Here is a 12,340-nt window from a genome sequence, read left to right as displayed (position 1 = left end):
AGGGGGCGGAAACATATATTTGCAACATTTCTTGTGCACGTGAGGGGGGGTATCATTTAAAGCAGCACACCGAATCAAAAGCGATATAAAAATGTTATACTACATTTGACTGTCTTCGTGCCGTTGAAACAAGTGACGTTGTTTGATATTACTGTATTTGTCATTACATTTTTAGGCCTTTTGGTTTGTCTAAACTAGTGTTGGGAAAATGCAAATGTGTAAGCGATCATGTATCCTGTATAGCCGCTAGTGGGCGCTATTTACATGTCTTTTTAACGGATCTCCGCGTAAATAGCGGACACAAGCGGCTTTCCAGGCTAGAAATCATGGAATGTTGAGTCCTAAAATGCTATCTCTAATAACTGATAGGCACAGAGGGATAGGTGAGCACTGCAGCTACCAATTTAATTGTCTAAACTTGAATTTATGCTATGAGGATTTTTAGGCTCAGTTGTTTTAAGCCTTTGTGTGTTGTTTGTTGACGCCTGAGAGGAGTCCCCAGATCAGTTTTTCAGAGTTGCCACCAGTCCTGCTTTTACTTGAGCAGGAACATAAAAGTAAGGCATGTGATCCATTAGAAATTGTGAAATGGAATTATAGACAACTTAAAATATCGTCAGTAAAAGTAGCACTCACTTCTGTCATCATTAAGTGCTTTGAGAGGCTCGTTAAGGATCATATCACCTCTACTTTACCTGTCACCCTAGACCCACTTCAATTTGCTTACTGCCCCAATAGATCCACAGACGATACAATCGCCACCACACTGCACACTGCCCTATCCCATCTGGACAAGAGGAATACCTATGTAAGAATGCTGTTACTAATTTCAAATGTATATACTGTATTCTACTGTTTTAGTCAATGCCACTCCGACATTGCTCCTCCTAATATTTAAATATTTCTTAATTACATTGTTTTACTTTTAGATATGTGTATTGTTGTGAATTGTTAGATATTACTACAATGTTGGAGCGAGAAACACAAGCATTTCGCTACATCCGCAATAACATCTGCTAAATATCTGTATGTGACCAATAAAATTAGATTTGATTTGATTTTTTATTATAGATACAGTTCATATGGGTTTAATACCAATTTTCTGCCTCTACAATATAGCCTCTTCAGTATCACCAGCGAAGCACCATCACACCTCCTCCTCCATGCTTCACGGTGGGAACCATACATGCGGAGATCATCCGTTCACCTACTCTGTGTCTCACAAAGACACTGCAGTTGGATGCAAAAATCACACATTTGAACTCATCAGACCAAAGGACAGATTTCCACCGGTCTCATGTCCATTGCTCGTGTTTCTTGGCCCAAGCAAGTCTCTTCTTATTATTGGTGTCCTTTAGTAGTGGTTTCTTTGCAGCAATTCAACGATGAAGGCCTGATTCACACAGTCTCATCTGAACAGTTGATGTTGAGATGCGTCTGTTACTTGAAATCTGTGAAGCATTTATTTTGGCTGTAATCTGAGGTGCAGTTCATCTCTAATGATTTTATCCTCTGCAGCGGAGGTAACTCTGGGTCTTCCTTTCCTGTGGAGGTCCTCATGAGAGCCAGTTTCATCAAAGCGCTTGATGGTTTTTGCGACTGCACTTGAAGAAACTTTAAAAGTTTGACTGACTTTCATGTCTTAAAATCACGATAGACGTTGTTTCTCTTTGCTTATTTGATCTGTTCTTGCCATAATATGGACTTGGTCTTTACCAAATAGGGCTATCTTCTGTATACCACCCCTACCTTGTCACAATACAACTGATTGGCTCAAACTCATTAAGAAGGAAAAAATTCCACAAATTAACTTTTAACAAGGCACACCTGTTAATTGAAATGCATTCCAGGTGACTACTTCATGAAGCTGGTTGAGAGAATGCCAAGAGTGTGCAAAGCTGTCATCAAGAAAAAGCGTGGCTACTTTGAAGAATCTCAAATATAAAGTATATTTGGATTTGTGTAACACTTTCTTGGTTACTACATGATTCCATATGTGTTATTTCATAGTTTTGATGTCTTCACTATTATTCTACAATGTAGAAAATAGTTGTTTTAAAAAAAAACTTGAATGAGAAGTGTCCAAACTTTTGACTGGTACTGTATGTTTTTTAAAAGGCTGTAAATGAGGCTGAATGAACTGTTTCTCTGCCAGACAAGGCTCCGCTGATAACCAGGTGTAGCGGTGGTAAGGATTCACTCTATCGTGCTGAAAAGAAAGCTCTGCTGTTGGGACAGCTTTATGTCGGCCCTAACAGTTTGTCACCATTATATAGTGCAATTAATGTATTGTTTAGTGTTGTGTTGTGTAGTGGCTTTGCTGGCATGCACAAAATCTTTTTTGAGTTTGCCATACCAAGATTTACATGCTATTATCGCCACTGATTCTAGTATTCTAATTCCCAATTCTATGGAAAATACTGTATCTTGAAAACCGGAAACATCCGCTTTCAGCCGCTCCCCCTGGAGAGATTTTGGTTGGCTGAGCCATATTAGAAAAGGAGGAGATAAGAATCCCAGCAGGAAATGAATAGAGGAACATATAACGCTCCGCCCAGTAGACTGTCGACCAATCACGTTCCCGTTGTCAGCGGTCGCTAAGCTAATCGTCAAGCAATCCCTTCTAAAGGTCTGGGTATGACTCCAGAAACGTCCCTATTTTCCTCGAAAGTACTTAATGTCATGATTTCCACGCTTTACGATATTGCAGAGGTTAAGTTTTAGATAACTGTAATATAAACAAACAAATTAAATGTATTATTATCTCAAATCCTGGAAAATATTTAATATGTTGAGCTTCTTGTTCACATAATTGGTGCTCAGGTTGGATTTTTGTTCTAGCGCCCAATTGACTCCTTGAATGAGAGAAAAGTTTAAAGGAGAGATCAGTTTTAAAACTTCAACTTTTTCTCTCATTTGCATGTCAAAAATGTGTGTGGAATTGCAGAAAATTAGCTTTAAAACTGCATAAATTTCTCAACACCACCAAGATGGAGGGGCTTTTCTAAAATCCCTTATCACAGCCACTATATCAGCCCCTTTTTGATCTGGTTTTGGTTTGTTCTGATTTGAGGTTGTTTGTTCACGTGCCATTTTGTGAAAATTCTGGATCCGAAGTCCACGCCCCTTTCGTCGGTGATTGGTCAACAGTACTACTCCTAGTAGGAGTGGGAACATGACATGGTTGTTGTTTGTCATTCAATAAGAGATGCACAGTGTTTACCCTTCAGAAATAATAAACTCGTCTGCTCTGTATATCTATCTTCCTGTAGATGGCAGCAATGATGCTCCTTCTGTTTCGGTGGTCCATAAATCACACAGGCAGGCGGCACTCAGTGGGGAAGAGTGAACCCATGATGGGCCACCCTATGTGGGGTTTTTTATCTAACCTTTATCTAAACTTTATTTAACCAGGCTAGTCGGTTAAGAAAAAATATTATTTACAATGATGGCCTACCGGGGAACAGTGGGTTAACTGCCTTGTTCAGGGGCAAAACGACAGATTTTTACCTTGTCAACTCGAGGATTAAATCTAGCAACCTTTCGGTTACTAGTCCAACGCTCTAACCACTAGGCAGCATAAATCAGGTCGCAAAACATAAGCATTTTAATTGTTGTCCAAGAATCTATGTTACTTGGTAATCTGGGGGCAGATCAACTGTAATTACATGGAGGTAGCCTAATCATCATAATGAGTCCTTCATTTGAACACTATGGACCTAATCAGGTGATAACAGCGCTGAAGACCCAGTTTGTATAATTTGTTGAAAACGAATATCCATCTGTGACACAACAGATTATAGTCCTAAAGCCTGTGGCTACACCCTCTAACTTTCTCTCACAGTAGACTGGATAAAGTAGCCTAGACGGCCTATGGATATTCATGGCATTAGCTTTAATAATATACCACATATTTATAATAGATACATTTGGGTGTTTGATGATAATTGATTTTATTTAAAACCTTTTCTATTAATTTAATTAAATTCAAAACGTCTCTAAAATCGTCCATGTGTCGCCAACAACGTCGGTGCCGCTCGACGACAGAGACAGCGATGACCACCCACCCTGCTCTCTGTAACTATCAGCTGTTGTCGGAACAGAAGTCCGGACGCCACTCCGATCAATTCACTGCAATCATTGTCAAAGTCCAAATATTAGCCATCTAGTGATTTCACTTTCATGTGAGGCTATATGTCTCAGCTCATATCAGTGTTTATTCTTCGGGTCTCTTTTATCTAAATTACGACGTTAGAAAGTTCCCTTTATCAGAGTGACTCGCTTGTAGAAAAATCGAATCGGCTAATCAGTGGAACTATTGTCAATGGGATTTCAGCTTTGCGGCACAATTTTGCATCAAGACAAAGAAAAATAACTGTTAAAAAAGCTGAAAAGAGCCGAGTTACAAAATTGCAGCTTCAGTGAATATAGAATAGACCCAAATAGGCTGCGAAATATTACATAAATGTTCAACATGTAGGCTAGGGCCTGCTCGTAGTCATGGACTCTGTTTTAAACTGGAAAGAGCACAGATGACTTATTATTGATCAAACTGAAACATTAGAGAAGTTATAACGGAATTTATTCATTACTGTTTAACAGAGAAGAGGAAACGATGCGGCAATGATCCGATAGAGCCCCTACTCGGTTAGCTATTTAAAAACCACTAACATTCATAATAGACCCACAACACACAGCGCTGTTATACTGACGGGCTTCTATAGTGTCTCTCTATTGGCTCACTGATACAGGAATCAGCCTCGGGATCATTTCAATCATCCAAACCATGAGTTAATCACCTGTCACAGACGCAGTGGTATTTAACAATCTGCCGTTTAAATCTGAAGTAATATTCTGTGATAATGTGCTCCAAATATCCGAATGATTCAGGCCATTATAATTTACTTTTTACAGATTAGAGGGGTATTTACTACGTTTTATGCACATGGAAAACCACGTGAATAGCCTATTCTATTTAATCTGGAAACCACGTGAAAAGTATATTCTATTTAATCTGGAAAACCACGTGAATAGCCTATTCTATTTAATCTGGAAAACCACGTGAATAGCCTATTCTATTTAATCTCGAAACCACGTGAATAGTATATTCTATTTAATCTGGAAAACCACGTGAATAGTATATTCTATTTAATCTGGAAAGCCACGTGAATAGTATATTCTATTTAATCTGGAAAACCACGTGAATAGCATATTCTATTTAATCTGGAAAACCACGTGAATAGCCTATTCTATTGAATCTGGAAAATCACGTGAATAGCCTATTCTATTTAATCTGGAAAACCACGTGAATAGCATATTCTATTTAATCTGGAAAACCACGTGAATAGTATATTCTATTTAATCTGGAAAACCACGTGAATAGTATATTCTATTTAATCTGGAAAACCACGTGAATAGCCTATTCTATTTAATCTGGAAAACCACGTGAATAGCCTATTCTATTGAATCTGGAAAATCACGTGAATAGCCTATTCTATTTAATCTGGAAAACCTCGTGCCTATTGAATCACTTATAAAGAAATGTCTTTTTAACATGTGCCACGCGTCAGGAGATGTTCATACCATCTTTCTTTTTTAAACAGATAACACGTAAAGGACCATTTTATTAATGAACATAGGCGCTTAAAGGTAAGATAAAGGATAGCCTAATGATTGGATATTATTGAATTATAAAGTGTATTTGCCGAGGGGACCAATCGCAGTGTGTGTGTACCTGCAGGAAGTGGCCTGCTCCGTTATCTCCTCCCTCTAATGCTGAGATATGAAGGAGCTTTAACTGAGGTCACACTCACCAGCCAACTCATGGAGAGAGAGAGAGAGAGAGGCGCCTATAGGTTTCCTACACTTCTTCCTTTGACAGCAGAAGATAATATAGTTGAATAGAGATATTATTCAGTACCAACACAGTGTGATCATGCAGTACCAACACAGTGCGCCCTCAGCCATGGGTGTTCCTCTTTACGCGCCGAGCCCTATCCAGCCCGTCCACCCAACTCCTTTCTACATCGAAGACATCCTGAGGAGAAATGAGCCCCTGACCCAGTCTTCAGCGGTGGTCTCCACGCCAAATCTACCGTCACCCAATTCATCCTTCACCAGTTTGGTCTCTCCGTACCGGACCCCCATCTATGAACCGACACCGATCCACCCTACGTTCTCTCACCACGCTGCGCTCACCGCCACGTATGCCTCCGGGGCTTTCGCTAATTCACTGTATCCTTTCCACCGGTCTATGGGGGACTATACTCTGATCAGGCACGACCCGCTCGGTGAGTTCAACTCATATCAATCTCTTACTTGTTTGGATGATTTTTCTGCTGAAATTCGTTAAAGATACTTTAATGTTGACAACTACTACACGTCTGTAATAACCTATGTACAATGTGTAGGCGAAAGGAGATTAAAAGTTTGTGCGTGTACTTGATCTTGAAACTAGATTCTCATTCCCTGCGTGCTGCAGGTTTCCATCCTAAAGTGGTAGTATGTTTTAGAGGTAAAAATGTGTATATTATGCTTGAACATAGTTGGCATAATTTACCTAAATACATTAAGTTATCTGTTTAATTTGCTAATTGTTAAAGTGTTGGGCCACTTAAATCTACCACCTTGAGTTTTTTTTGGTGCAAAATCCGTTATTGTTTCAAACATCCGATGCATCCTGCGACTAAAACATGCTCTAAATCACTTGTTATTTCAGCATTAAAGTGTCGCCCTGAGTGAACTGCCTCTCTGTTCAGCAAGCCTGACCCTTTCCGTTCATACAGGAAGTCTTGAGCTCTCGATAGGAGTAAATCTGCTTTCAGAAGCTGTTGAATGTTTTCCTGGCGGCCTCGAGCAGCCTCTTCCCCGGGAGTCGTGCATGATGCTGATTATTTTATCGACATCCTCAATACAGACACATTCAGGAAACACTCGACTTCTGATAGCCGGGATCCGTTTGTCTGATATTGTTCATTTCCTCCGCGGTGGATTGTGACTTTATGGTTGCTAAAATAATCAAACTGCAAAACATGAAACAGGCCTATGAACTGACGCAGTTTAAAATCTTTAGGGCGACTTTTGAATTGATTTGAATTTCACTATTTCATCCAATTGATTTCATTTATTAAAGAATTCAATTCATGCCTATAAGAAAAATATGGGTTTGATCATTGTGCCACAAAACCAAAATATTTTTGGTGTATAATGAATCATATATTTTTTTAAAGCGATTATTTATTTTTTGCCTTTTGGAAGATATATATATATGTGTATATGAATATATCTCTATCTCTATCTCTATCTATCGTTTTTTTAAAGGATTTAACTATTGTAATGGTGATTATTATTGTATTCTTATGAGGTTAAGGTTATAGTTTAATGAGATTAGTTGATTCAAACATATGTCGATTTTAAATAGCATCAATTGCGGTATGTTGATGGCAAGGTCGTTAGTAATGAGAGAAACTGGTGAGGCAAAGCAACAGGAAACACAGGACGGATATTTTGCCATAGTTCTACTCTCTCCACTCTGCTTCAAGTTTCAACTCACCGCCTTCCTTAATAAAAACTGGGGTTAAACGGATGCCTGCAAAACACGGACACGAAAGATTATAAAAACTGTAGACATTTGGATAGAATCATTTAGGCCTCTGCTGGAGGAGAAACGAATCAAGTTTAACGAAAATAATTTTGATTTATTTTCACTTTTTGGAGGGGGCTACTTTAAAGGTCTAACATTTAAGCATATAATTCTGCCCCATTTGTCTAAACATGTTTTTCAATATGAAATCATTATTTGTATTTTTTTGTCTTCAAAGGTAAACCACTTCTATGGAGCCCGTTCATTCAGCGTCCACTGCACAAGAGAAAAGGTGGACAAGTCCGATTCTCCAACGACCAGACAATAGAGCTGGAAAAGAAGTTTGAGACACAGAAATACCTTTCACCCCCCGAACGAAAACGGCTGGCTAAAATGTTGCAACTGAGTGAACGACAGGTCAGCAGTATGTTTTATTAGGGTCCACATCCAGTATCTATTCATGTCAGTTGGGTTTTATCCGTTTCACCCGTATCATAGGCCTACAGTCTTAGGTAAATGATCTGACACACAATCTAGTAGACTAACATTTAACTGACTTGCCTAGTAAAATTAAAAAATTGTTTTCCAGGTGAAGACGTGGTTCCAAAATCGAAGAGCCAAGTGGAGGCGACTGAAGCAGGTATGAATAAATTAGGACGGGGTTTAATGTACTTTTCGATTAAAGTTGTCAATTATGAATAGAGAAAGGGCTATTTATATATAATTTCAAGATAAAAAAACAACAACATTTATTGTAGATTTCGTGCTTGAGGAGCCTGTGCGTAGAATCCATGCACAATGCCAATGGCATACCCAATGTGAAATGTACGTTGTGGCTGATTGGTCGCCGCTGTTGTTATTTCCCCCCAGGAGAACCCTACCGGCAGTAAGACAGATCTGGAGGACGATAGCACCGGGAGAAACTGCGAGGAGGGACCGGAGTCCGGTGTGAGCCTCAGTCCGGGCCGGGACCAGAGATGTAGGGCTACAGAGATGACGCACACTCACAGTCGGTTGCAGTGTTCCACGTCGCCTCTATCACAAGGACAAATAGAGTCAGACATTTCAGATGATACAGACCAAGAGCTGGACATAGAGGATGACATGGAGTTCCCACTGAATCCACCGATATGAAGTCATCAGATCCCTGTTTACAGGTCAATCTGGACGTTGTCCCACTGGGTGACTGACGGCCCGGGAAGAGGACCAATAGCCCGTCAGTAAACATTGTTGTAGCATCTTTCTGGGACATAGATTTGTTTTTGTATATAAATACCTGTATATTTTGTGATGTTGTTTTATTGTCATTATGAGTTTTAAAAAATAAAAAATTAATTGAACAAAAAATGAGCGTCGGAACGGTTAGGCCGAAAAAACGATATGTTTTACTCCAGGACGCCAACAAACCTTACTGGACGTGACCGTGAGCATTTCACGGTACTGACATATACAATTTGATTTGAAGATCCCATCGTACCGGTTAAAAACACGAAAGGACGTATGTGGAAGTAGTTTAGTGACATTTATTTTGTGTTAAATATTGGTTCAAATATTAAAATACAATCCTGATCTTTCTTATACCTCTCAGATATAGGACAGACACTTTAAAACAAACTTCCTTTTGATGCATTTTTTGTTGTTGGCTAAATCAAAAAGCTAAATGTTTCTTGGTATGACCATTTTAAAACAATTCCATATGTTAGGTTAGTAGAACCCTTTTGAAATACACTCTTAATTAAACTAACGATATCTGGGTTGCGTCTCAATATACCACATCCGCGGATTTTGGCGCTGATTTTGGGTTTTGTAGATGGGCTGCAGTTTATGTCAGAATTGACCATAATTGACTTTTGCATAGCAGGTGTGTTTGTCAGACCATTATGTGACGTCCCGAAAATCTGTCTTCACAGGAAAATGTCTCCAGAGTCTAAAGTTTTGTTTTGCTCTACCCACTACCACGCCCACAAGACTGTCTGAAGGTAACCCAGTACTGACTGTATGAAGGGAACCCAGTACTGACTGTCTGAAGGGAACCCAGACCTGACTGTCTGAAGGGAACCCAGTACTGACTGTCTGAAGGGAACTCAGTACTGACTGTCTGAAGGGAACCCAGTACTGACTGTCTGAAGGGAACCCAGACCTGACTGTCTGAAGGGAACCCAGTACTGACTGTCTGAAGGTAACCCAGTACTGACTGTCTGAAGGGAACCCAGACCTGACTGTCTGAAGGGAACCCAGTACTGACTGTCTGAAGGTAACCCAGTACTGACTGTCTGAAGGGAACCCAGACCTGACTGTCTGAAGGTAACCCAGTACTGACTGTCTGAAGGGAACCCAGTACTGACTGTCTGAAGGGAACCCAGTACTGACTGTCTGAAGGGAACCCAGACCTGACTGTCTGAAGGTAACCCAGACCTGACTGTCTGAAGGGAACCCAGACCTGACTGTCTGAAGGTAACTCAGTACTGACTGTCTGAAGGGAACCCAGTACTGACTGTCTGAAGGGAACCCAGTACTGACTATCTGAAGGGAACCCAGTACTGACTGTCTGAAGGTAACTCAGTACTGACTGTCTGAAGGTAACCCAGACCTGACTGTCTGAAGGTAACTCAGTACTGACTGTCTGAAGGGAACCCAGTACTGACTGTCTGAAGGGAACCCAGTACTGACTGTCTGAAGGGAACCCAATACTGACTGTCTGAAGGGAACCCAGTACTGACTGTCTGAAGGGAACCCAGTACTGACTGTCTGAAGGGAACCCAGTACTGACTGTCTGAAGGGAACCCAGTACTGACTGTCTGAAGGGAACCCAATACTGACTGTCTGAAGGGAACCCAGTACTGACTGTCTGAAGGTAACCCAGACCTGACTGTCTGAAGGGAACCCAGACATGACTGTCTGAAGGGAACCCAGTACTGACTGTCTGAAGGGAACCCAGACCTGACTGTCTGAAGGGAACCCAGTACCTGAAGGTAACCCAGTACTGACGGTCTGAAGGGAACCCAGTACTGACTGTCTGAAGGGAACCCAGTACTGACTGTCTGAAGGGAACCCAGACCTGACTGTCTGAAGGGAACCCAGTACTGACTGTCTGAAGGTAACCCAGTACTGACGGTCTGAAGGTAACTCAGCACTGACTGTCTGAAGGGAACCCAGTACTGACTGTCTGAAGGTAACTCAGCACTGACTGTCTGAAGGGAACCCAGTACTGACTGTCTGAAGGGAACCCAGACCTGACTGTCTGAAGGGAACCCAGTACTGACTGTCTGAAGGGAACCCAGTACTGACTGTCTGAAGGGAACCCAATGCGGACTGTCTGAAGGTAACTCAGTACTGACTGTCTGAAGGGAACCCAGTACTGACTGTCTGAAGGGAACCCAGACCTGACTGTCTGAAGGGAACCCAGTATTGACTGTCTGAAGGGAACCCAGTACTGACTGTCTGAAGGTAACCCAGTACTGACGGTCTGAAGGTAACCCAGTACTGACTGTCTGAAGGGAACCCAGTACTGACTGTCTGAAGGGAACCCAGTACTGACTGTCTGAAGGGAACCCAGACCTGACTGTCTGAAGGGAACCCAGACCTGTCTGACCCAGTACTGACTGTCTGAAGGTAACCCAGACCTGACTGTCTGAAGGTAACTCAGTACTGACTGTCTGAAGGGAACCCAGTACTGACTGTCTGAAGGGAACCCAGTACTGACTGTCTGAAGGGAACCCAGTACTGACTGTCTGAAGGTAACCCAGACCTGACTGTCTGAAGGGAACCCAGTACTGACTGTCTGAAGGTAACTCAGTACTTACTATCTGAAGGGAACCCAGTACTGACTGTCTGAAGGTAACCCAGTACTGACTGTCTGAAGGGAACCCAGACCTGACTGTCTGAAGGTAACCCAGTACTGACTGTCTGAAGGTAACTCAGTACTTACTATCTGAAGGGAACCCAGTACTGACTGTCTGAAGGTAACCCAGTACTGACTGTCTGAAGGGAACCCTGTCTGAGAACCCAGACCTGACTGTCTGAAGGTAACCCAGTACTGACTGTCTGAAGGTAACTCAGCACTGACTGTCTGAAGGGAACCCAGTACTGACTGTCTGAAGGGAACCCAGACCTGACTGTCTGAAGGGAACCCAGTACTGACTGTCTGAAGGGAACCCAGTACTGACTGTCTGAAGGGAACCCAGACTGACTGTCTGAAGGGAACCCAGTACTGACTGTCTGAAGGGAACCCAGTACTGACTGTCTGAAGGGAACCCAGACCTGACTGTCTGAAGGAACCCAGACCTGACTCTGTCTGAAGGGAACCCAGTACTGACTGTCTGAAGGGAACCCAGACCTGACTGTCTGAAGGGAACCCAGTACTGACTGTCTGAAGGGAACCCAGTACTGACTGTCTGAAGGAACCCAGTAACTCAGTACTGACTGTCTGAAGGGAACCCAGTACTGACTGTCTGAAGGGAACCCAGACCCGACTGTCTGAAGGGAACCCAGTACCTGACTGTCTGAAGGGAACCCAGTACTGACTGTAACCCAGAAGGGAACCCAGTACCGACTGTCTGAAGGGAACCCAGACCTGACTGTCTGAAGGAACCCAGACATGACTGTCTGAAGGAACCCAGACCTGACTGTCTGAAGGGAACCCAGACATGACTGTCTGAAGGGAACCCAGACCTGACTGTCTGAAGGGAACCCAGTACTGACTGTCAGTGACTGTCTGAAGGTAACCCAGACCCGACTGTTCAGTACTCAGTACTGACT

At 42.0% G+C, this 12,340-nt stretch overlaps 1 protein-coding gene across 1 annotated transcript; it reads left to right on the top strand.

Moving 5' to 3' along the window:
• Window positions 1–5,826: 5,826 nt before the first annotated feature.
• LOC135530902 (hematopoietically-expressed homeobox protein hhex-like) lies at window positions 5,827–8,946 on the top strand. The gene is made up of 4 exons (XM_064959072.1): window positions 5,827–6,290; window positions 7,821–7,999; window positions 8,172–8,222; window positions 8,453–8,946. The coding sequence occupies exons 1-4, from the start codon at window positions 5,936–5,938 to the stop codon at window positions 8,714–8,716; spliced, it is 849 nt and encodes a 282-aa protein (XP_064815144.1). The 5' UTR covers window positions 5,827–5,935; the 3' UTR covers window positions 8,717–8,946.
• Window positions 8,947–12,340: the final 3,394 nt, after the last annotated feature.

Source organism: Oncorhynchus masou, unplaced genomic scaffold (genome assembly GCF_036934945.1).
Source record: "Oncorhynchus masou masou isolate Uvic2021 unplaced genomic scaffold, UVic_Omas_1.1 unplaced_scaffold_1455, whole genome shotgun sequence".
In the NCBI taxonomy this organism is placed as follows: Eukaryota; Metazoa; Chordata; class Actinopteri; order Salmoniformes; family Salmonidae; genus Oncorhynchus; species Oncorhynchus masou.
Note: the sequence above shows the minus strand (reverse complement) of the source record. Positions and strands in the feature narration are given on the sequence as shown.